Source organism: Mastigoproctus giganteus, chromosome 9 (genome assembly GCF_048544385.1).
Source record: "Mastigoproctus giganteus isolate SK-2022 chromosome 9, ASM4854438v1, whole genome shotgun sequence".
Taxonomy (NCBI): domain Eukaryota; kingdom Metazoa; phylum Arthropoda; class Arachnida; order Uropygi; family Thelyphonidae; genus Mastigoproctus; species Mastigoproctus giganteus.
In genome coordinates, this window is record NC_143583.1 from 221,546,661 (window position 1) to 221,573,913 (window position 27,253).

Genomic DNA, 27,253 nt, shown 5'->3' on the forward strand with positions numbered 1-27,253 from the left:
TCTCGTCATCAATCGTTTCTCGGCCTTGCAGCACACGTAACCCAAGGTTACATTTGCTGCACTCAGAATTGCAAGTTCATTCATCTTCAATCTTGTCACTGTTTTCCTGTTCTGGCAGTTTTCGGGCCAACTCTGTCTGGTACATTGTTTCAACAAGTCTGTCTTTGAATTTCTCTACATTCCACCACTTAGTTTTCTCAGCCTTTCCTCCTGCTACTAGAGCTATTTTATACTTCACCCTGGCTTCAGCCTGGCTCCCACTAGAAATGATCAGAATCAGAGCTGACACCCTAAAAAGAATGGACATTTTCAATTGCAGTAGCCCACCTCGTAGAGACCAGTCCATGATCAATTTGATTAGCCTAATTTGTACCATAGCTTTTTCATATACCTTTATGAATATTTCTTCTTGGAAACCAGGTACTCATGACCTTAAAGTTGTTGGCATCAGCAGATTGTGCTACTCTAAGATCATTATTGTTTGTTTCTTCATGGAGGCCAAATAGACCCTTGAAAACTTCTTCCCTGCCTAGTTTAGCATTGAAGTCACCGAGAGTTATAATAGCATCATGTCTTTTAATTCTTTCACACCGCCTAGAGTTCATCGTAAAATCCATCTGTAATATCATCCGCATCTTCAGTTGGAGCTTGCACATTAATGAAAGTCACATTATGGAATTTTCCTTTAATTCTCCCAGATACTGGTGTAAAAGCAAGTACTGATCTGTACATTCTCTTAGAAATCAGAAATCCTACACCCTGTTCTCCCTGTCTGTCATCAATTCCAGAGTAATACATTGTAAATTTCGACTTGTTAATCACATCTTTACCTTTCCATCTAACTTCTTGGAAAGCAACAATTGTCCATCTTAAACTTTTCAACTTCCTCTGCTATGCTGTTCATAGCTCCAGCCTGTAGCAGGGTACACACATTCCAAGTTCCAAATCACAGTACCAAACTCGTGTCCTCATTTCGAGGCCTGGTCTGTTTCCATAAGGGCTGTCTAGTTTCATTCATCAAGTTATTTGTAATGGTTAGATTTTTCTTTTCACAGGGTTGGGCACAGGGTTGTCAGCCCTGTGCCCAACCCCCAATCTGGAAGACCAGGGTATCTCTTTTCGTCTGTCTCTTCACCATCAACCTGTTTGCCCTACCGGTAGCTAAGCTACCACTGACATAGCTCTCTGGATCACTAGAGCACACAAACCCCACCACCACATCAAGGTAGAGATAACATCAGTGGGGAGGATCCAGATATACATGTTTTTAATGTAAAACCTTGTTTTTTGAAAAAAAATTATATTGGTGTATGCCGCTGATGCTGATTTTAGGTCTCAAAGATTTTTACAGAAAATAACTATTTCCATTATGAATGGAATGAGATTTTATAATTACAGTGATTGTAGCTTCATTGATGAGGAAAAAATAATGATAAATGTTCATATAAAAAAAATGTTCATATACAAAGTAATAAATTTATTTTGCATACAAACTAAAATTGATAACAGTATAAATAAAAGATGCTCTAAATAAATCTTTCTAGTGTGTGTGTGTGTGTGTTTGAGTTAGTTTTAAATTTGTGTTTTCTGTTCACCTTTTGATTTAGGTAGGTTGGAGTGTTCCTGTTGAACTAGTTGTGGGACCTCATGTTGGTATCAGTTATCTGACAGACAGAAATGGACAGGTAATAATTACTTAGAACAATAAGTTTTAATAAGGTAATGTAGTAACTATAGCTTCAATAGTTATTATGCATATAAGATTAAAACACTATTATGCAAATTTTCAAGGAATTGTTGCAATCTGCAAGTTGAAATGCTGAAGAGGTGCCATCTGCCACCATCATTCAAAAAATCAAACTAACAAATAAAATAATTAAAAATACAGAATAGATAAGCTGGGTTTACACTTACTTGGCAAGTACAAAAAGACAAGGTCTGCTGCTTAAAGAATGGCAAAACTGACGCTGGAAACAAGCAAGGAAAATGCCCCACTACACCTAACGTAACAGATGAATACAGACACCCACTTGAAAAAAAAAAAAACAAAAAAACACAAGAATGTTTATGGTGAATCCACAGTGAACACTTCTTGAAGGAGTCATTGGTTTTGTGAAAATTTCCAAAACACTTGTGTGTCTCTCATGGCTTCCCAACATCAAAAGAACAATGGATGTCTTTGTGTGAGCAATCAAGAGAGAAACAATGAGAAAAATAGTCTTGAATATGGTTAACCAGATAATTAGGAAGCAGTTCAAGCAAATTGAAAAGACAAAATATAAATTTCCTTGTTGGCAAAGCCAAGCAACAGGACAAAATCAAAATATCCATGGTTCTTTTGTTGTTATCTGGCAGTTACAAAAATGAGTGTTTTGGAAATTTCCACAGATTTCTTTAAACTTTCCTGTTTTTAATTATTAAGTGGATACCATAGCTGAGTGGTCAGGAGCGGGAGTGCAGTAGCACACACTCTTTGAGTAGATCGGTTTTCAAGCCCCTGACTGCTAAATACGATCTATCTGCCAACTCGCACTGGACCAGCATGGCAAACTCTGGTCCAATTCCTCAACATGAATTGTTGAGGAGACTTTCATCCTGCAGTGGGTTGATAGTGGCTGCAGTTTGCCTTTTTTCTTTTTTTTTTTTTTTATCATCAATCATTTAGTCAGTGGAGGGGCAGGTTCCTTACTTGTTTCTATCACTTGCTAGGAAACAAGTTATTATGGATAGGAATAGGTAGACATGCTGTTTATGCAATGCTAAAAAGCTGTTCCAGTCACCACGTCAATTTGGTTTAATGAAAGTACATACAAGTAATCTATTCGTGGAATTACCTGTGCTTCTTGAAAGTAATAATTGCATTCTACTCTGACAAGTTCTCTTATTGCAAGCGTGATAAAAGATTTACAATTTAACACAATCTTATCTAAAATATAAATCAAACACGTTATAATCAAATACAGTTAGTCCCCGGCTTACGTAACTTCGGACTTACGTAAATTTCATTTTCTGCTTTAAACAATCTGAAGAACCATTCGACATGTGTTTGGGACAGGTAAACTGCATTGAAGCACGCCAGAGAAACTCCCACAACATTCAAGCCATGTGGACTGTGTCCCATCTGCGATTTCTTCGTAGCATTACATTCTAGCCCTTTGTCTGTTCATCCTTTCCTTCTCTGCTTTCTGGATTGTAGAATCAGTTCAGTTTTGTTTGACAGTGAAGTGGGAGCTTTCGTTTGTATTTTGTATGCAATATTTGTTACACATGTTGGGGTTATGTTGGTGAAGTTGAAATTCACGTTGTCTTACTATTTTCAACAACTTTTCATCAAACTATCATTGTGTAGTGTGTGCTTCATTTGCATGTCATAAGGTGTGATGGTATTTCTTGTAATTTAACCCTCATCTTTCTGAAGTTCTTTACAGAAAATTTCATTTTGACCGTTATCATGGTGCTGCCTAAGAGAATATGTGCTACTAGTAAATCTACCAAGAAAAGGAAAGCATTGATTTGGATCAGAAAATTAAAATAATAAGAATGTATGAAAATGGTCAAAAATTAACAAGTATCGCATGGAATTTAGATTTGTCAGTGACAACAGTGAACACAATAATAAAGGACGAAGACAGAATATGTGAAGCGGTGAAGGGATCAGTACAAATGAAGCAACTATGATAACCAAGGCTAGTAGGGGACTAATAGGTGAGATGGAAAAGTTACTTATTGTTTAGATGGAAGACCAGATCAAAAAACAAACCCCTTAAGTCTCCACCTCATCAAAACAAAGGCTCGTACCATTTTTGAGGATCTTAAGAAGAGTAATGATACTGAAACCACCTTTTTTGCGAGCCATGGTTGGTTTGATAGGTTCTGTATGAGAAGTGGATATCATAAAGTTGCCGTAAGTGGTGAAACAGCAAGGGCAAAAGTGCCAAAAATTTCAAGGACAAATTGGATGAGATTATAAGATGTGGTTATTTGCCACAACAAATATTTAATGTGAATGAGAGACTAGCCTTTGGAGAATTTTTTTTTTTTTTTTTTTTTTTATATGTAAACCCCAAACATGAGAGGTACTAGAAACTATAGTAATTAGTACCGTTCTTGGGTTAAAACGTGCTTAGTAGGACTTATAATATTTCTATTGAAGAAAAGTTAATGTCTGGGTTTAAAGCTGCCAAAGACAGGGTAATGCTCTTAGTGGGAGAGGGTAACATAGTGGATAATAAACTTAAACCTTTAGTGGCTTATCACTCAGAAAATCTGCAGACTTTTAAGGGTATTGAGACGAAATCATCACTTTGTGTATACTTCAATGCTAACTCAGAGGCTTGGGAGACAATAGCCATCTTCGAAGAATGATTTCTAAATTTGTTTGTCCCTGAAGTTGAAAATTATTAGCATTAGCATTAGCATTAGTAGAGGCATATGATGCAAGAAAGCAAGCTTATTCCGCATCAGCCAAAAAAAAAAAAAAAAAAAAAAACCACTCCCATTTCACCCCTCCGTTCGTTCGAAATACTTGTCCAGTTGAGCTTTAAATTTGTTTAGGCTATCAACTTCAACAACAAGTGATGGAAGTCGGTTCCACCAACCAACCACCCGCTGGCCAAAGGCAAATTTCCGCACATCTATCCGACATCCGTCCTTCCTCAATTTGAATTTATGCCCTCTGAGGTGATTATTCTGAGCAAGATGAAGAATCCCATTGGCATTGAGCATGCTCAAACCATTCAAAGCCTTATACACCTCTATCAGATCACCTTGCCGGTGCCTAGTCTCCAGACTCTGCAATTTGCAAAACTTAAGCCTTTCTTCGTAAGAGCAACCCTTTGTTCCATTTACTAATCATGTTGCCCTTCTCTGTACCCGTTCCAGCAGCTCTACATCCTTCTTGAAATGAGGCCTCCAGACCTGTATACAGTACTCAAGATGTGGCCTAACCATTGCCTTATACAAGGGAATAATCACCTCCTTATCCCTGCTAGAAAAATTCCTGTATATCATTGACAAGACACCATGAGCTACTCTTGCAGCTCGTCTGCACTGCTCAGAGAACTTCATATCTGCCTGCACAATTACCCCCAGGTCCTTTTCATTCTCCACCACTGTCAGTGTAGTACCGCAGAGTTGATACGTTGCTCTGGGGTTACTGTTTCCCATATGTAGTACTTTACATTTGTCAATGTTAAACTTCATTTGCCACCTCTCAGCCCATCTGTTCAACCTTTCCAGATCCTGTTGCAGCAGCATAGCGTCAGTAGTGTCCTTAACGACCCTGCCAACCTTTGTATCATCTGCAAACTTGGACATTAAACTTGATATCCCATCATCAATATCATTCATAAACACCGAAAACAACAACGGACCCAACACTGAACCTTGAGGAACTCCACTAATAACATTAGTCCACGTTGAGCAGTGTCCATTGATTACCACTCTCTGTCTTCTGCCACTCAACCATCCCCTTATCCATAGCAGCAATTTGCCTCCAATGCCACACTGCTCCAATTTGTGCAGCAGTCTTCCATGTGCAACAGTATCGAAAGCCTTTCTAAGATCCAAATATATAATATCAAAGTTATTCCCTGCATCCAGTTCTTTTGTGACTACATCATAGTATCCAATCAAATTGGTCAGGCAAGACCTGCCCTTAACAAAACCATGCTGCGTCTGAGCTATAACGGAATTCTTGTCTAGATGATCCTGCAGTGCTTCTTTAACCAGTGCCTCCATTAATTTACCTGGAACAGAAGTTAAACTAACAGGTCTATAATTACTTGTGTCAGCCTTTGATCCTCCTTTGTGAATTGGGGTTACATTTGCACATCTCCAGTCTATGGGTACCTCCCCTGAGTCCAAAGAAGCTCTCATAATTATGGCTAGGATTACAAATGTCAGTGCTTTTTGGGATACTAATTTTCCATGACAAAGCTCCCAGTCATCTTAAATATCTAAATGATCTGCAGGACAATGTCAAGATGGTATACTTCCCTCCAAATACAACAACTTTGATTAAACCAATGGATCAAGGAGTTATTAGTATTAGTCACATGGTGCCCCTTGCGGCCATTACTAATACTAATACAACCCTCTGCCTCCTGCACCAGCCAAAAAAAAAAAAAAAAACCCGGAATAAAACAGTGATAAAAAAAAAGAACTAATAATTAATAAAAGAAAAGGAAATTAAACCTATCATCCTATGCACTTTCCTCACCCGAATGTACTACCAGATGACCTTTGAATTTCCCCAAACTGTCAGCCTCTACCATCCATGTAAGCAACTTATTACAGTAATTTATAACTCGCTGGCTAAAATAAAACTTCCTGCAGTCCAATCTAGGGAGGCAACCCTCTGGGTGCCTCTGTAGCCAGGTGGGCAGGAGCAGCAGTGCGTGCACATGCTTCTTGATTAGACCGGGGTTCGAGCCCATGACCACTAAATATGAAGGATGCGATAAGGTCAGGGAATGACCACCGCATATTCCCGGAGCAATATGGCCTTAGTTGCTAATGCTCCTAAAAACCAAATAACAAACAAACAACCCTCTGCCTCCTGCCCTGAAGCCATCCTGCTATCCATCTAAGGATTTTCCCAGTGATTCCAACATGTTCCAGCTTATAAAGCAACCACTCATGTGGGACTGAGTCAAAAGCTTTGCTGAGATCTAAATAAACAATGTCAAAATTATTTCCTAAATCCAGCTCATGAGTGACCCTTTCAAAATAGGGAACCAGATTTGATAAACATGATTTTCCCTTTACAAAACCATGTTGAGTATCCTTGAGAAAATCAATTCTATCTAAATGATCCTGAATTCCACCCTTGATCATTGCCTCCATGATTTTCTACCACTGAAGTCAGACTGACAGGTTGATAATTTCCCACTTCACTCTTAGAACCACCCCTATGTATGGGAGATACGTTGGCACTTTTCCAATCCAGCGGAATCTCCCCAGATTCTGTTTCCAATCCAGCGGAATCTCCCCAGATCCAGCGGAGTCTCCCCAGAATCTCCCCAACAGAATCTGGGGAGATTCCGCTGGATTGGAAAGTGATGCTAGTATAATTAGCCTCAATGGTTCAATGCACTCACTTGCCACCTCCCTTAAGATTATAGGGTATATTCCATCAACTCCAGGAGCCTCACTGGCCTGTAGGCTCGAAAGTTTTTTTCATTAAATAATCTTGCGAAATTTCAGTATCATTCATTACATATTTTTAAACTTCACTCCCACAATTTCCTATCTCCACAAAATGTTTCTCTTCTGTAAATATCTATGCAAAATAACTGTTGACTTCATCTGCAATGGCAACTGGTGTATTTAATACTATCCCTTTTCCCTTACATAAAGGTCCGATCCCATTTGTCCTGCTCTTCTTAGCATTTATATATGTGAAGAATTCTTTATCCCCCCCCTTGCTGTGTTTATTAGCGATTTCTCATAAACTGCCTTTGCCTGTCGAAACTTTTCTGTGGCTCTATTACAGATCATATTGTAGTTGTTATAGGCTTCAGTACTTTTTATTGTTCTGTAACTTTTCCATGCCACCTTTTTCTGCTCAAGTAATGTGGCAACTTCACTATTCATCCAACTTTGGAACCCTCCTTGTGGAGTACTTTTTAATGGTAAATATGCATTCAAGGCATCTGTGATTAAAGTTTTAAAAGCATACTACAGTTCAATTGTATTTGTTCTCTGTGCGATATCTATCCAGTTAATAGAGGCCATGTAACACCTTAAGGCATCGTAAAATTTCCTTTTCTGAAATTAAAACCCATTCCTTTGCCTTTTACTACTGCTACCTCTCTCTCTCTTCATCATCCACCGTAGAACTCCATGATCACTTCCTTCTAGTGGTTTTTCTACTGTCAGCCCTGTTATGTCATCTGATTCATGGGTGATGATTAGGTCTAGGATATTCTTTTCTCTAGTACTTTCCCTGACATGTTGATACAAATAACAGTCATTTAGTTGGTTTAAAAATTTTGCTCCCCATGTTGAATTTCCTTCCCATTTACTCCAATCAATTAGAGGCAAATTGAAATCACCCATAATAAGACATTGACACTTACTTGCCCAATCCATTTTCATGTAGAGGCTTTCGTCATAATCTTCACAATCTCCTGGTCTGTAGATTACTCCTACTCACATTATACCTTTGTTTTCAACTATCTCACACCATACAGATTCTATGCTAGCACGTGAAACATCTGAATCCGGGAAAGCTATCGTCGCACACAGGCTGCTTCTGATAAGAAGCATTGCCCCACCACCCCTTCTATCTACCCTATCCTTCCTAAATACATTATACAAGCCATACTGAAACTCATCATCCCCTATTTCTGGGTGGCACCACGTTTCCATAAGCTCTATTATGTCTGCATTACTTGATTTAACCAGCAGTTCGAATTCACTCATTTTATTGATGACACTTCTAACATTACTATATAAACAATTAAGACTTACTGTTCATATTTAACAACCCTTGAAATTTTTTAGGCTCTCTTCTCTGGCATTAGCTACCCGCTCACTTGAAACGTTTCTACCACCAGAACATCTAGATAATATGTCCAGTTGAGGAAACAGATAAGAACTTTTGAGGTATGTGCAAGAGTTACTTCGACCAATATTATCAGATAAAGGCATGTCAATATTACCCGCATCCCCCCTAACTAGCAGTTTCCCTGAACCTTTAAGGTATCCTCAATAATACTGGCAAAAACGTTTGCACCACCTTTGTTTAAGTGTATCCCGTCTCTACCAAACAAATTCCTTCTACTACAAGTGTGGGCCAAGCTGATAGAAATTTCTTCCCAAAAGCCTTGCAGAGTCGTTCAAGTCTTGTCTTGAGTTAATCCACAAGGCTTTTAACATATAATCCCTACTCCACCTATCCTTATTACAAAAAATATTCCCCATTTCCCTGACAATAGAGTCTCCTAATAAAACAGTCCTTTTGAACCGGAGTAGTTTGCACTTGGTTTTTCTGTTTTGAGGCCTGAATTAGGAGTGCATCACTTGGTAGCTTGCTGGAGTCGAGTCCCTGACGTGCTCCCAGATACATTATTCTCGAGGGCAAGCACCTGTTTTTTCAGTGACTCAAATTGTTCCATCAGTGCATCAAATTGTAATTTAAGATCGTTGCACTCCTTACATCGATCATAAAGAAAATAATCTCCAGGTGAGCTATGATTAGTCACCAGGTCGTCCTTGAAAAACATTCCACAGGTTCCGCAACGGATTAAATCATGAGTCACAATACCCTGTGATGTGTTTAAGGCAGAACTTGTAATTAGCACTATAAAATTAGCTAAATATCAATGAAAATTAACTTTAAAAAATGATATCTATAATATTATAAAAATCAAACTACAGGAAAACCTATAACAAAATTATCCAACAATATATTAAATAAATCAAATATTTAAAAGCAGTAATCAACAGTAATCCAATCCACTAAACTGAAGAGCTCTGATGAAGCGTGTCTGCTCACCTCGAATGCCAACACTCGATTATCTTGCATTGAAAGCTTATTACACATGGGCAACATTTTCTGGGGATGTAAATGCAACAGACCAAGGGAAGATGGATATGTGTCAATTTTGGACAACGTTTGCCATCCTTGATTGAATACGCAACATTTCAAGAGCCTGGAATGATGTAACAACAACTTGTATGAGCAGAGTTTTGAAAAAACTTCTAAAACATTCTGAGCTTAACAGTGAAGGCTTCAAAAGATGAGCTGATCTCTTCTGTTACCAAATAAATTGTAAACTTAGCCCAGGAGGTGCAACTAGTCCTGGAGGACCAAGGTGTAGATGAGCTTATGGATGAATGAGGTGAAGATTTAATAACAGGAGACCTCGCCCAGTGGAATGCACAAAGAATTGAGGAGCAAGGGAGAGCCGAATCTGGTGAGAAATCGGAGCAACCCAAGAAGCACTTCAAATTAAAGGAAATGGCAGAAGCATTTCATAAAATTCAGGAAGGTGTCTCTATGTTTGATGGAATGAATGAAAACAATGAACGTTTCTTGAAAATAGAAAGAAAAGTTGAAGCTTGCTTAATGGCTTATCATGAAATTTATTAAGAGAAAAGAGAAACCTACGAAACAGATGAAGATTGAAGAGGTCATATCGCGTACTACCTCCCTGATCTCTACCCAACCTACAACACCCTATGATTAATGTTTAATGCAGTGTTCCATCTTCATTTCAGATTTTACCATCTTCATTCCTTTTAAGATAAAATCTGTCTTTCTCCTTTAATTACTTCTTGGATGCACGAATAATATTATTTGTTCTAAAGCGTTAGAATTGTAGGACAATTTTTTTAGTGTCGGAATTGGGTGATCTGAACGGCCAAATCTGGCAGGAAGGGCAATTGTAACAACAGTTCATAACCTAATTCATTGATTTTCTTCACATTTAACAAGCTCTGCAAGAATTGTGAGCATGTCTATCTGGATAGTGAGTGGCCCCAGATACCAAGCGTTTTTCGAGACCAAGCGATATTACTGTGACTTATAGAGAGCTCTTGACAAGTGATTAAAGTTATTTTTAAGTTCTCGTCTTTCTCTCAACAGTCTTATTTAAAACAGTTCTACAGTAAACCCCCACTATTCGCAGGGGTTACGTTCCTGAGAAATGCTGCGAATACCGAAAACATAAATACTGAGTTATGGCTCCCATAGTAATAAAGGGGTTCTGTTCCAAAGTATTAAATATATAAGAAAAACTAGTCTAAAATTTTGTCTATGTGTATTTTGTCTATATATGTACCTTCATAATATGACTATGTACATAGGCAGTACATAGTGAAATGCAAGCATATGGCATCGAAATGAAAATAAGAAACAATTTAATATTAAATGTAATGTTTATTAGAAATTTCAAACAAATCTTTCGAACCAGCACCTTTGCTAGCTAAAAAAACTTATCCTGCCAGTGCTATCACCAGTTTCGCTAAAGTGTTGATAACGGAGTTTTGCTCTTTCACGAATGATGAGTGAACTTAATGTAATTTTATTTTGAGTTTGGTCTTCTATCCACAAATTTAAAGCCTTTTCCATTTTTTCTCATTTAACATCATGAGTTACAGAGCAAATTTTTGAAGCAATTAGTGCATTTTCATGGACACTACGGCGGATTTTTTCTTCCGATTTTTTGATTGATCGTACCATTGACTCATTGATTTTATAATGCTTTGCCACTGAGGAGACACTTTCACCATTAGAAATTTTGTCTAATAACTCAATTTTATTTGCTAATGTCATCACCTTCTTTGATATTTTCACATTTCCCTTGTTATTCGTAGCCATATTTTTGTACGGGTTAGAAAGAACTTGTCCACAATAAAGTCACTTTCTTCCATTAACACGCTCGAAAAAGTCTGTTTTACAATGCAAAATGGTAGATTTATCACTTTTGTAAGCATATCAATTTATAAATTGATAAATTTATTCAATTTATAAGCATATAAATTAAAAGCAAACGGCGAAACCTTCCATGACAAGCGCATAACACATACTGAACAAGCATTAGCGAGAAACATCCACGCTCGTGATTTTGTAATCCCTCTCCCCCCACCCACTGAGTGCTGTTTTGACCAGGAAAGATAATTTTAGCCCTGCCCATGTTTTTTTATGGCGGAAAATTTTCACGGCGCTTTAAAATTCGCATTTTTTTAGGTTTCATTTTATATTAAATCAGCGACCGCGAATACAGATACAGCGAATAGCGGGGGTTTACTGTACTTGAAAAATACGGCCCCTTCCGTCAGAAACTCACAGCTATGGGGATTGAAAGAGATCTGCGGTGCCATTGTGGAGAAGAAGAGTCCTGGGGGCATCTCATGTATGAGTGCCCTGCCTATGACAACAGTAGAATCAAGTTTGCTACCGCAATTCAAAGGAATCCACGTAAGCAAGAGTCCTCGCTGCTGCTCGATGAAAACACATACAGGCCACTAACTGTGTATGCGCAGGAAATCTTCGCACTGAGGCTAGCCAAGATTGCTGAAATGAAAACAACATTGGATCATGCTGCCCAAGGCCTGAATCAGACTGGCATGGGTTAGCTCCTTCTCCGCTAGAGGACACTGCCTTGACAACTTGCTAATCCTTTAAGGGTAGGAACACGGCTGGTACCATTCTGGTGCGGGATACTGCTGCAAACCCCTTATAGGGTAGGATCAGCCGGCATCGTTCTGGTGCGGGATTGGTGGCACTCTGGAGAACTTCTGAGTGCGGGATACAGAGTCTATTGGCCTCTGGTGATCATGCAGGGGCACCTGTCCCCTGCTACTTTAACTCCCACTCCCAGACCCCTATTTTCACCTCACAAAGAGCGGACTGCTCCTTAACTTCAGTCCGTCCTCCTTTCCCTCTTTCTGTTCCTTCTAACTCGTACTCCTGCTCTGTTTTCTCCCCCCCCCCACTTTTTTTTTAAATTTATTTTTTTTTATTTTATTTATTTTTTTATTTTATTTATTTATTATTATTATTTTTTTATTTATTTTTTTTTTTTTTTCACTTGACCTTTGTCAGGAAGCTTAGGCAACCCTGGCAAAGGCCAGCCAGAGTATAATGGGCAGCCTGGCTCACCTCCCAGTGGTGGTGGCGGGCAACGTGGGGTCCCACTAGGGGCTCTGCGGCCAAGCAGCCAGAGACACAACAACAAAACATAACACTACTCTGACAGAAACCAGACATTACACTTTTTCTGGCTTTTACAGAGATTCTGTACTTCTTCCCAAAGTACCATGGTGCAGATGTGGGACACCACAGGTGGCGCCTTTTACAAAACACTATGCCACTATGTACTTGAAAAATGGGAGGGCGCTGTTGTCTGCCTACTTGGTTAGTCGCACATGTTTACTACTCCAGATTTTGCTTTTAAAAATTAATGTTAACAATGAGTTTTGTTTTAAAACATATACCAACGGATTTCTCGTCGTGTGGACTTTCTTGGGAGTAAGTTTATTTTTGATTTTTTTGTTCTCCGCTGGGATATTTTCTTTATTTATCTGGCGCTATTGTCTGTGGGCCGGGTCACCACGCCGCCATAGACATAGCATTGGAGAGTGCAGTCACTCTATCTTGGCCGCCCCGAAAGTATCTAGGCGACCTTGACTGGGGGTGGGTTTCCCCCCTTGTGTGCTGACAGTGGATAGATTTGCTTGTGACTTGAGTGCGCTTGAACATTCCGGCAGCTCTGCTGACCTTGAAATTCTCACCAGGTTTTCTCTCACTGACCTTTCTCCCTTGCTGACCGACGGCAAAAAGAAGATCTGTATTGTCTTCCTTGCAGCGTCTACTGTGCTACAACTGATTCTATCATGTTTTCTGTATTCCCTCCTCCCCACTTATTCAAATTTTCCGCGACTGACTTTCAACTCCTCCCGTTTCTTGCCCCAAATTGACGCATGAACTTGTGCTTCATCGCATGCATCCTGCAGCTGTTGTGGAGGACTTTACGCCATATAGCTTACATCCCGCTAAACCAGAGAGCCCTGCAAATCTGAAATCGTAGGGAAATGGAGAATGGAATGGAAAAGACAGGGCTTGGTGTTCCAAGCACAATTGAGGTCACGCCACCAACACAGGGGACACAACCAAACTCAACCGAAAGAACAGAAGAGACCAAGTATCGAAAATCGGTCACAAAGAGGCAAAATACAAAATCGACGTTACCGAAATTTGATCGGGGAAACCCGGAGTACAAGTGAGGCCAAGCGATCAGATGGGAGGGGCATAAAGAACGGCATAAAATGCCGGAGGGAACCATCGTACGCCCGACACTCCTACAGGGAACTGTGTCAGAGCAGACACTCCTACTGCATATGGCCCTCGAAAATATAATGAAGGAGAATAGTAATAGGATCTCTTCATCCATCCGTGCAGCAATAATCCTGCAATGGAATAAGCTGGAGACCATACTAATGAACACACACATACAAATTACCAGAGAACAATGGCAACCCTGGAAGCCCTACGTGCAGATGGCGGCAATCAAATGCCGCAGTGCACCCCATCATATGCTCAAGCGCTGAGGAATACACCCACAGAAACACTGAGAATGGGCAAGGCCACAGAAGCTAAAAAGAAAACACTTCTGCCAACGCCCAATATAGTCATTTTATTGAGGAAATCAAGAAAAAAGTAATCGAAAACCTCAGAGAAGAATTCGGAGCAACCAGAATAAAAGCCATAAGAAAGACCAGAAATCCAGGCATAGTAATAGAAACGGAGAGTAAGGAAGAAGCAGAAGGAATTATAACTAACCCCAAGATCCCTACACTGGGCCTCACAGCGGAGGCCCCAAAGAGAAAAAGGCCCTCGGTGGTTATCTTCAACATTGACCAGGATTTGACCCCTGAACTTCTGGCGGTGGAGATCTACAGGAAGAATCTAAAAAGTGCACTCCCAAACCGGGATGGGAAAGTGCTGGTTTTCCCAAAATACAAAACCAGAGTAAATAACAGTGGCAACTGTGATTGGGTCATAGAACTTGCCCCTGAGGCTTGGCGAATCCTACGAACACAGAGTACCATCTATTTGGAGTGGATCAGTCATAAGTATAGGGAGCATGTGGCAGTAATAAAGTGCTATAGGTGCTGCAAGTATGGCCACACCTCCCATACCTACAACCAGAAAGAAGCTATGTGTGGCCACTGCTCAGAGAAAGGGCATGAATTTAAAAACTGCCCAAACAAGGAGAAAGATCCCATATGCGTCAATTACAAATCCCTGAAGCTGGACCACACACACACTCCATACGGGATGCAAAATGCCCAATGTACCAAAAAGTAAAGAGTGTATTCCAACAACAAATTGATTATGGGGACACACCATAAGGAATATAACTACGGAATTCTGAAGATACTCCAGATCAGTGGACAGCGTGCCAGGGCAGTGGTTGACCAGGTGCGCCACAAAGCCGATGAAGAAAATTCCGACATCATCCTTATCCAGGAGCCCTATACACACACACAAAGCAGGTCAGGGGATTCCCAATGAGTTATAAAATTATCAAGAGTGATGAGGATACCCCATGGGCAGCAGTGGTAGTGAGGAATCCGGAAATAGCGGCAACAAAATTACCACAGCTCTGTACGCCCTGGGCCGCCTGTGCCCATATAATCAGCTCAATTGGGAGCTTCTGCGCAATTTCATTGTACTGCAGACCTGGTGTGGAAATCGACTTTGCTATCATATCTCCAATCCGTCCAGTCAACCATAGCAGGACAAAGAATAATTGTAGGAGCAGATGTAAACTGCCGCTCCCCTGTTTGGCACAGTGCCACACGGGACCGCTGCGGAACCAGAAAGACAAAGGCTGGACAAATTCCTGGCAAATTCAATCCTCACAGTCAAAAACCAACCCTTTAACCTACCAACATTCTGCAATACCTTGTGGGAAGCCACGATTAATATAACCCTGACCACAAGGAATATTGAAGCCCACATGACCGATTGGACAGTGCAAAATGCCTGGACCACATCAGATCACCGTACAATAACCTACCAAATCAGAAGATCAATGACAAAAATAACTACAAACAGTAGTTATTTTTGTCATTTGTCACCAAAGACAATTGGCAAACAGATTCGCAATCCAAAAGGCAGACTTGGAACTCTTCAGAGTACAACTGACCAGCAAGGCGCAAACAATGCTGGAGGAACTGGCCAGACAGGCGGTGGACAGTGAGATTAAAAACCCAGATACACTCCAAGAGAAAATCACCAGTCGAAGATTTCCCCTATAGAGAAAATTTCCCCTACAGTCGGGGACATGCCCTGGTGGACTCCAGAATTGAAAAGATTGAGAAAACAGGTCCAGACAAAATGGAAGGAATTCCAAAGAGCACGGAGTACATGGCCACCAACAGAGGTAGCAGTACTACGGCAACAATACAAAGAGGTGCGAAACACCTATACAGAAAAAATTAAAAAGAACAAGCGAGCCTCTTGGGAAAACCTGGTCTCCAAGACAGGGAACGAGAACCCCTGGGGCGTAGTGTATAAAATCACCGCAAACAAGCTCCCCAGGGGAGAAGCATCCAATGTAACGAGGATGCTCAATGGAAGCCTGACAAAAACGTGGGAGGAATCGATTACCAATATCCTTAGTGCTATCATCCAGATATCCTTAATGAACAACAAAAGGTAATATGCCAGGCAAACCAAACGTATAGAACCCAAGAAATAGAACTGCCCTTCACAGTAGATGAATTACAGGGTCCGGCCTTGCAAATGCACAACAGGAAATGTCCCGGCCCGGATCTCATAGAACCAGAGATGGTCAAAAAAGCCGTGGAATATATACTGTACCTGATACTTAATCTCCTCAACCGATGCCTGGAAACTGGGAAATTCCTGACAAGTTGGAAGACTGCATACCTAAAACTTATCTTAAAAAACCCAACAAAACCTCCGGACCAACTGGCCTCATATTACCCCATAGTCCTACTCTCTACCCTAAGCAAACTCTATGAAAGGCTGCTCCACAAAAGGATCATGAACCATTACAAAACCGCCACCTGGAATCACCCAGGCAATATGGATTCAAACTGAATTTCTCGACCATTGAAGCAGTCCAAAACCTCATAACCAAGGCAACCCAAAGTAACAAGAAGTATTTTTTGGTAATAGCAGTGGATTTTGCTGGGGCCTTCGACACCGTCTGGTGGCCCAGCGTCCTTGGCAGACTCTGGAAAGCAGCACTCCCAGAAAACTTGTATAACAGTGTCCGGGCATATCTGTCGGATAGGAAAATTGAGTTCGTCACAACTTTCCGAAGAGTTGTTAAAAGCGTCCGAAGGGGCTGCCCACAGGGATCTGTCCTGGGGCCACTAATGTGGAACATGGTTTTTCTTGACTTCTTGGCTCTGGACCTGGGAAATGTGGCCAGTCAGGCCTTTGCTGATGATCCCATTTTAATGGTGGAAGCAGTCTCCAGAATGGGACTTGAAACACAGCCACACCAAGCACTACAAACCTTACAGAATTGGGCAAAAACACATATGTTAATGATTTACACTGACAGTGGTAGAGAATGAAAAGGACCTGGGGGTAATTGTGCAGGCAGATATGAAGTTCTCTGAGCAGTGCAGACGGGCTTCAAGAGTAGCTCATGGTGTCTTATCAATGATATACAGGAATTTTTCTACCAGGGATAAGGAGGCGATTATTCCCTTGTATAAGACAATGGTCAGGCCACACCTTGAGTACTGTATACAGGTCTGGAGGTCTCATTTCAAGAAGGATGTAGAGCTGTTGGAACAAGAACAAAGAAGGGCAACAAAATTAGCGAATGGAACGAAGGGTTGCTCTTACAAAAAAAAGGCTTAAGTTTTGCAGATTACAACAGTGGACCCAACACCGAATCCTGTGGGACTCCACTAATAACATTAGTCCACGAAGAGCAGCACCCATTAATTACCACCCTCTGTCTTCTCCCACTTAACCATCCTTTTATCCATTGTAGCAACTTACCCTTAATACCATTCTGCTCTAATTTGTACAATAGTCTTTCATGCGCAACAGTGTCAAAAGCTTTCCTGAAATCCAAATATATAATATCAGAATTATTTTTTGCATCCAGTTCCTTTGTAACCACATCATAATATCCTATCAAATTTGTCAGACAAGACATTCCCTTAACAAACCCATGCTGTGTCTGAATTATTGCTGCAGTCTTGTCTAGATGATCCTGCAATGCATCTTTAACCAGAGACTCCATTATTTTACCCAGAACAGAAGTTAAACTAACTGGTCTGTAATTACTCGTGTCACCCTTCGTTCCCCCCTTTGTGAATTGGGGATACATTTGCACATCTCCAGTCCATGGGAACCTCCCCTGAGTCCAAGGATGCTCTCATAATTATGGCTAAGAGTTTGCTTAGTTGCTTTGCTGTCTCCTTTAATATAACTGGATAGATCTCATCCACCCCAGATGCTTTTCTTATGTTTAACTTCAACAATTTCTCCTCCACTTTGCTCTCAGTTATTACAAAATCATTAAGTATCCTGCTACAATTTGATAACCTTCTGCCATTTTCAAACCTTAATAATTCCTCATGTGTGAATGTAGATGCAAAATACTCATTCAGTTTGTTTGCTATCTGAGCTGGATCATCAACAGTCGAACCATCGATGTCAAGTGGACCAATCAGACTCATCCCCTTCCTTTTAGACTTTATATAAGTAAAGAAATACTTGCTGTTTTTCTTAGGATCTTTTGTCAAGGATTTCTCATAATCTGCGTTCGCCTGCCTAACCTCCTTTTTGACCTGATTACAGACTAGCTTATATCTGCCATAGGCTTCTGAGTCGCTTGATAATTTATATGCATCCCATGCATTTTTCTACCCTGTTACGAGTCTCATTAGTTCATTAGATAAACATTTAGGCCTAAACCTTATTTCTTAATAGGTATGAAACTTTTAGTAGCATCCACGATTAATTCCTTGAATGCTTCCCACTTAGAATTTACTGTTGGTAACATCGTCAGTTTATCCCACTGTACAGAATTTAAAAACTTACTGAGACGACTGTACTCACCATTACGGAAGCAAAAACCATTTCCTTTACCCCTGATGGTAATTATATCTTTAAGTAAATCCCACATCAGTACACTGTGATCACTGCCACCTAGTGGTTCCTTTATCTGCAAATTCTTAATACACGAATGATCACTGCTGATAACCAGAACAAGAGTATTAATCTCTCTGGTTGCCTCCCGAACATGCTGTTGCAGAAAACAATCATCCAATAAATCCACAAAAGTCTGACTAGTGTGTGAGTGACCAACCCACAAGTTCCAGTCAATATCTGGGAAGTTAAAATCCCCCCCCCCCATTATAAGACATTCTGATTTACCCGCCCACTCTATTTCTCTGTATAATTGTTTATTTTATTCATTCGAGTCATTAGGCCTATAACACAGTCCTACTCTTATTTTTACTTTCGCAGTGCTTATGTTACACCAAACTCAACAGTGCACTGTTCATCTATATCAACTGGGTGCACTTCTTTTGATTTTATATTTTTTCTTAATTAACAGCATAACACCTCCTCTCTTTCTATCCTGTCTGTCCTTTCTGTACACATTGTACTCCCCAAATTCCAGTTCTGCATTCCTTATATCTGTGTGACACCATGTCTCTGCTATCCCAACAATATCCGCCTTTGATGTCTTGATCAACACTTCAAATTCATCAAATTTATTTATTATACTTCTAGCATTGTATACATGCTATACATGCTCCTATTCCTAGTTACCCTAACACATCCCATATACCCACCTATTTCAGGATGACTGCCATCCGTCCCTGAAACCTCCAAAACCCCTCGCTCCAGGTCGCTACTTATTCTAATAGAAGTTGTGCAAGAATCACCTTCACCTCTGCCTACGGCTGCTGTTAAACTATTAGTTCTTATATCCCTCCAAGCTATCAGTTTTCCGACCCACCTAACACTGCCTCGATAGCATCAGCAAATATTCTTGCACCCTTTCTATTTAAGTGTATCCCATCCCTGTAGAAGCAGTCTCTCCTGTTAACAAGTACAGACCAGGCTGAAAAAAATTCTATCCCTTGAGCCTTACACAATCTTTCCAGAGCCGAATTGATCGACAAGGCTCTCATCATACACTCCCTCCTATCGTGTCTGGGCAGAATTGCAGACACTTTCAAATTCAACCCTAATTGTCGGCTTTTGTTCAACAGTGACCTGTACTTGTTAAGTAATTCTGCCGATCTCCTACTCTTAATATCATTAGTGCCAACGTGTACAACTGTATCACATTTTCTGCCCTTAAAAGATGATATCCGTTCTACAATGTCATCAACCTTGCCCCTGGCAGACATACCCTGGTCTTGTTCCACCTATCCTTTTTACAAAGCATGTTACCCGTTTCCCTGACAATAGAGTTACCAACAATTACTAGTTCCTGTGGGACCAGTGCATTCTGCCTTAGGGGTTGCCACTGTGTTGTGTAATGACCAAGTGCAAGCTCTGGCATTGATGTGGGAAGCTGAGAGCTAATGGGCCTGTCAATTTAGATCATTCAAGGGCATCCATCCTGTCCTTCAAACTCTCATATAGGCCCATAACAACGCTGAGTTGTCGCCTGATTTCCTTGCACTCCTTACATCCCCCATGGCAATATCATGTTCCTTTCCAGAGAGTTCGGCAAACATTTCACAAGTTGCACATTTTTTTAGGTTGTGATACTTGAGAATTGCACCCCTCAGTTTTCCCCCGAGTCACAGCACTCCTGCCAGTTTGTCCCCGTTGCTTTGCTGCTCTAGTTTGGGGCATGATATTTTAAAATAATAAGATCAATAAATTAAATTAATTAAATGTCAATACTACGCTATCTAATAGAAACAGTATTACTCTGTATAATTATGCGTTAGAGCTACCTAGCTACCTCAATTAAAAATTTGAATTCCCTACCACTATATACAAAAACAATGGCCGCAAGATTTGAACAAAATAACAGTTTCTGAACTAACAGCATATGTGTTTCTTAACTAACTGCATAACCCCTCCTCCCTTCCTGTCCTGCCTATCCTTTCCTGTGCAGAATTGGAATTTTAGGACTACACATTGTACTCCTAAAATTTAAATTCTGCGCTGCTTATATCTGTGTGACACGACGTCTCTGATATCCCAACAATATCTGCCTTTGATGTCTTGACTAGGACTTCAAGCTCATCAAATATATTAACTATACTCTTAACGTTTGTGTACATGCAAGTATACATGCACCTGTTCCTACTGTTGGTTACCCTAGCACAGCCCATGTATTTACTTATTGCAATTTCTTACTAAGATTAGTAAAAAGCTTGGATCCGTTTTGCATCTATAAGTACTAGGAAAGCAGACAGCTAGAAAGTTTGACACAAAATAAATAAAATAAACAACAAATATGAAAGAATTTCTCCTTTTATAAAATGGAATTGACAAAATATAGCTAAACCAAAAGACATAGCAAATGCTTTCGGTGTAGAACATTTTAAAAAATATCAGATCGTAACTCCTATTAGCAAGCTTTCCAAAAACATAAAGCCCATGCAGAAACATATAGATTGAATTTCTCTAGTATAAACAAAGAATCCTATAACCAACCTCTCACCCTCAGAGAACTTTATAAAGCATTTCAAAAATGAAACAAAGTGAAGCAGATCTAGATGAAATATAGTATACATGATGGTACAAAAATTAGATGTGAATTGTTTGATATCGTTGCTCCTCTTATATAACAGAATATACTTAGAAAATGTCTTTCCAAACCAATGGTGCCATGCAGTAGTCTGTCTTTCCCAAACCAGATAAAGATATCATAAATCCAAATCACTCTTGCCCAATAGCCTTAACCAGCTGCCTTGGAAAAATACTTGAAAAAATTATAAATGCCCGACTAATGGAGTTTTTAGAAACCCATAATCTAATAAACTCAGCCCAATGTGGTTTCAGAAAGAACAGGTGCACCCTAGACTTAATGATAAAAGCAAAAAGGAACATAAGAAATGCCTTCATAAGAAAAGAGCACTTAGTAATGATATTTTTTGATATAAAAAAGGTGTATGACACAGCTTAGAGATATAGAATACTTAGAGACATTTATAACTTTGTAATGAGAGGACATCTACCAGTGTATATCCAAAATTTTTTGCTACAACGAACTTTACAAGTTAAGGTATTAAGCACACTATTGGAAGTCTTTGTGCAGCAAGAGGGAGTACCACAGAGATTTTGATTTTTATGCCCTGTTCGTCATAAAAATCAAAAATAGCTAAAACAAGTACCGAATACCATAGATGCAGCACTTTATGTTGATGATTTTAGCATTTCTTGTCAATCACAAAACATGTGAACAATAGAGCGTCAACTACAAACAACAATTAATAAAATAACTACATGGACTCAAAACAATGCTTTAGAATCTCTAAGCAAAAAACAGTAAGAATACACTTTTATTGGAAAAGAAACTTACACCCAGACCCAGAATTAAAGCTAGAAGAAGAAGAAGAAGAGGTAATCCCAATAACAACGAGCACAAATTTTGTCTGATTAATCCTGGATAAAAAACTAACCTTTTTAGATCACATAAAGTGACTTAGAATAAACTGTCTAAAGAAATTAAATATTCTGAGAGTCATATCTGCAAAAAATTGGGGAGCAGACAGGTACACCTTGTTACATCTGTATAGAAGCTTGATAAGATCCAAACTCGATTACGAGGCACTTCCAGTTCTGCAAAACCAAGTCCATTAAGATGATTAGACCCTGTACACCGTAGCGCACTATGCATAGCCTTGGGAGCATACTGTACTTCTCCAGTTCAGGGTCTCTATGTTGAGGCTTATGAACCACGACTTCAGAAGACAAGAACTCCTATCTTATTCAGCTAAAATAAAATGTTTTCCAAATCATCCTGTGTTCAAAACATTATATACAACATTATGGAAAAATATGTACAGAATACACCCAACAGTTAACAAACCAGCAAACATACACAAGGAGCTACTTCCAATTTGGTCTCTTGATTTCAACAAATCAGCTATCATACGAAACACATCGACCCCCCCCCCCCCCAAAATAATATCTGTGATACCTGCTTCCACTCTTGGGGAAAACATTCCCTACCAGGAAGAAGCTTTCAACAACTAGATGCTGCATAACTAGAGAAATATCCACAATAAATGCAAATATATACAGATGGATCAAAAACCAATAAAAAGTAGGCATGGCAGTAGTTTTCTGATACTAAAATAACCGAAGTTCTCTCAACAGAATGTAGCATCTTCACTCCTGCTATCTTATACAAGCATTGAACTAAAAGCAGTGAAGTTAGCAATAGACCAAATATGGCAGCAAAAGCTACCCCATAGTCTGATCTTTACATATTCCCTCAGTGTAAAGCAAGCAATACAATGCGACACACAGAATTTCCATCTACCTCTGAGTCATATCCAAGTCACCCTAAACAAACTCTTTAAAAGAAAACAAAGCATTATGTTTTGAAATGAACAAGCAGACCATGTGGCAAAAATGGCAGCAGGCATCCTTACTTCAACCACCAAAGTACCATTTACAGACATAGTCTCAAAGCGAACAGCAAAAAACAGTGACAAAGAATATGCAGCAAGCAAACTCATAATAAACTTTTTCAAATTAAACCAGTTTTAAAGCAATGGAAATTTAGTGAAAGAGATGTCCGAAAAGAAGTAGTAACTGCTGGGAGTATTGGTGGAACAAGTAAATACATGGGATGTGTTAGGGTAACTAAGAGCAGAAACAGGTGCATGTATACTTGCATGTACACCAATGCTAGGAGTAGAGTTAATAAATTTGATGAGCTTGAAGTGCTAGTCAAGACATCAAAGGCAGATATTGTTGGGATATCAGAGACATGGTGTCACACAGACATAAACAGTGCAGAATTGGAATTTGGGGAGTACAATGTGTACAGAAAGGATAGACAGGACAGGAAGGGAGGAGGGGTTATGCTGTTAGTTAAAAAAACATATAAAATGTAAAGAAGTGCATTCAATTGATGTGGGCGGACAGTGCAATGTTGAGTCTGTTTGGTGTGACATAAGCACTGCGAAAGGAAAAATGAGAGTAGGTGTGTGTTATAGGCCTAATGAATCTGATGAGTATAATGAGCAGTTGTGCAGAGAAATATAGTGGTCCAGTAAATTAGAGTGTCTTATAATGGAGGATTTTAATTTCCCGGATATTGACTGGAATTTGTGGATTGGTCACTCACATGCTAGCAAGGCTTTTGTGAATTTATTGGATGATTGTTTTCTACAGCAGCATGTTCGGGAGGCAACTAGAGGGAGTAATACTCTTGATCTGATTATCAGCAGTGATTCTTCATGCATCAAGAATCTGCAGATAAAGGAACCACTAGGTGGCAGTGATCTCAGTGTGCCGAAGTGGGATTTACTCAAAGAGTAAATCCCACGAAGCTACGGAGGTGTGGCACCTCCGTAGCCGGGAAGGCAGGAGCAGCAGTGCGTGGCACAAGCTTCTTGATTAGACTGGGGTTCGAGCCCTTGACCACCAAATACAGAGAATGTGGGAGGGTCAGGGAATGACCATCGCATATCACTGGAGCAATATGGCCTTAGTTTCTAATGCTCCTAAAAACCAAAAAACTCAGAGGTAACTACCATCAAGAGTAAAGGGAAGGGTTTTTGCTTTCGTAAAGGTGACTATGGTGATCTGAGATAGTATTTAAATTCTATATGGTGGAACTAACTGTTGATGTTACCAACAGCAAATTAAAAATGGGAAGCATTCAAAGAATTAATTTTGGAAGCTACTAGGCTTTTCATACCAACAAAGAAATATTGTTCAAGATATAGGGCTAAATGGATGTCAGATGAACTAATTAGACATGTGACAGAGAAGAAAAATGCATGGGATATTTATAAATTAATGTGACACAGAAGCCTATGATAGATATAAGCTGGTCTGTAACCAAGTTACAAAGCAGATTAGGCAGGCGAAGGCAGATTACGAGAAATCTTTGGCAAAGGATGCAAAACAAAACAGCAAAGAGTTCTTTACTTATGTAAACTCTAGAAGGAAGGGAATGAATCAGATTGGTCCACTTGATATCGATGGTTCAACTGTTGATGATCCTGCTCAGGTAGCTAACAAACTAAATGAATATTTTGCATCGACGTTCACAGATGAGGAGTTATTCTGGGAGGGGAATGCCAGAGGTGTATTCAGCTCTGTCAGTAAGCCAGATAATCTTGTAATAACAGAGTAAAGTGGAGGAGAAAATAGTTGAAGATAAACACAAGAAATGCGGGGTGGATGGAATCTATCCAGTTATATTAAAGGAGGCGGCAAAGGAAGTAAGCAAACCCATAGACATAATTATGAGAGCTTCCCTGACTCATGGGAGGTACCCATGGACTGGAGATGTGCAAATGTAACCCCAGTCCACAATGGAGGATCAAAAGGAGTTAAACTTACAGGTAATTGCAGACCTGTTAGTTTAACTTCTGTTCCAGGGAAATTTTCTGTTCCAGGGAAATTAATGGAGGCACTGGTTAAAGAAGCATTGCAGGATCATCTAGTCAAGACTTCAGTTATAGCTCGGACACAGCATGGGTTTGTTAAGGGGAAGTCTTGTCTGACTAATTTGATTGGATACTATGATGTAGTCACAAAGGAACTGGATGCAAGGAATAACATTGATATCATATATTTGGATCTTAAAAAAGCATGATACTGTTGCACATGGAAGACTGCTGCACAAATTGGAGCAGGGTGGCATTGGAGGCAAATTGCTGCTATGGATAAAGGGATGGTTGAGCTGGAGAAGACAGAGTGGTAATCAATGGACACTGCCCTTTGTGGACTAATGTTATTAGTGGAGTCCCTCAGGGTTCAGTGTTGGGTCCATTGTTGTTTTCTGTATTTATAAATGATATTGATGGTGGTATATCGGGTTTGATGTCCAAGTTCGCAGACCATATGAAGGTTGGCAGGGTTGTAAAGGACACTAATGACAGTACGCTGCTGCAACAGGATCTAGAAAAGTTGAGCAGATGGGCTGAGCGGTGGCAAATGAAGTTTAACTTTGACAAAAGTAAAGTACTACATGTGGGAAGCAGTAACCCCAGAGTAAAGTACCAACTTTGTGGTACTACATGACAGTGGTAGAGAATGAAAAGGACCTTTCACTCTCTACCACTGTCAGAGAATGTAAAGGACCTGGGGGTAATTGTGCAGGCAGATATGAAGTTTTCTGAGCAGTGCAGACGGTCTGCAAGAGTAGCTCATGGTGTGTCTTGTCAATGGGTTGCTCTTACAAAGAAAGGCTTAAGTTTTGCAGATTACAGTGTCTGGACACTAGGCATCTTCAAGGTGATCTGATTGAGGTGTATGAAGTCTTGAATGGTTTGAGCATGCTCAATGCTGGTGTAATCTTTCCTCTTGCTAAGAATAATCACCTGAGAGGGCATAAATTCAAATTGAGGAAAGACAGTTGTAGGACAGATGTGCAAAAGTTTGCCTTTAGCCAGCAGGTAGTTTATTGGTAAAACAGACTTCTGTCTTTTGTTGTGGAAGCTGACAGCCTAAATAAATTTAAGGCTGAGCTGGACAGGTATTTTGAGTGAATGGAGGGATAAAATGGGCGTATTTTTTTTTTTTTTTTTTTTTTTGGCTGATGCTGCATAAGCTTGTTTTTTCATCATATGCCTCTACTAATGCTAAATAAATTTTAGGTGAAAAAAATAATAAGAGAAGTATTTCACTACCAAAAATTAATAGGCTTATATAATATGATTTAAAAAACGAAAATCGTCGAAAGTCAACAAGTACATTTGAACTCCATCTCTTCATAAAGTCAGGTATTACTTATATCTAAAAGTTGGAAGAAAATAGACTAGGAAAGCAAAACTAAGAGAGATGCATTATGGCCACAGTAGCCGATGTGCCAACAACTAATAAATAACATCTTGGATAGTTCCTGTGAGTTAGGTTTTAATTGTTCATGGAATTTGAGGAGGAGGAAGAATAATTCCACCTGTAATGGATTTATGGATATGGTTTTTTTTTTCTCAAAAAAAAAAAAAAAAAAAAACCCGAAAAACAAAAAAACCTGACCCCCTTTGTAGTTATTGATGGCCATAGAAATTTTTTGCGGCAATGAGATCCTTCATGATTTAGCTATATGTGATAGTTGACCCCCCCCCCCCCTTTATTTTAAAAACTTACTCTTTCGGCTGCTACTACTACTACTATTATTATTATTATTATTAAGTGATCAAATCCGTGATCTTTTCCACAGATTCTGTTAATTTATTTATTTAGGCTCTCATCAACCAGTGCAATATCACCACTTTGAACAATTTATTTAGGCTGTCATCAATCAGTGCAATATGACCACTTTGCTTATTGGAGGCTTGAAGTGGTGAAACCTATGTTTAGTTTTTAGAGCAAAGTTTCTGGCATCCCCCCCCCCCCTCCCATACTTCTACCTCAACCCATGCATGATACTAAGTGCTGTAGGTTTTGATACCTTTCGTGTTTGGGGTTTTCATAAAAAAAAAAAAAAAAAAAAATATGCCTGACCACTTTATTAGGACCTTGAGGCTAATAATGTGATGAACTGCAGCAATACAGAATGATATAGAGTCATCAGGATGTTGAAAAGTGATAATAAGAGGAACATTGGAATTTCATGTACAAACCATC

General features: G+C 39.7%; 1 protein-coding gene across 1 annotated transcript in view; it reads left to right on the forward strand.

The window, feature by feature from the left end:
• LOC150081130 (focal adhesion kinase 1-like) overlaps positions 1-27,253 on the forward strand; it is a 1,307,299-nt gene that overhangs the window by 319,564 nt on the left and 960,482 nt on the right. Inside the window, exon 8 of the mRNA XM_090380936.1 lies at positions 1,608-1,685. Coding sequence (XP_090237062.1) covers positions 1,608-1,685 — 78 coding nt within the window. The remainder of the gene's footprint in view (positions 1-1,607; positions 1,686-27,253) is intronic.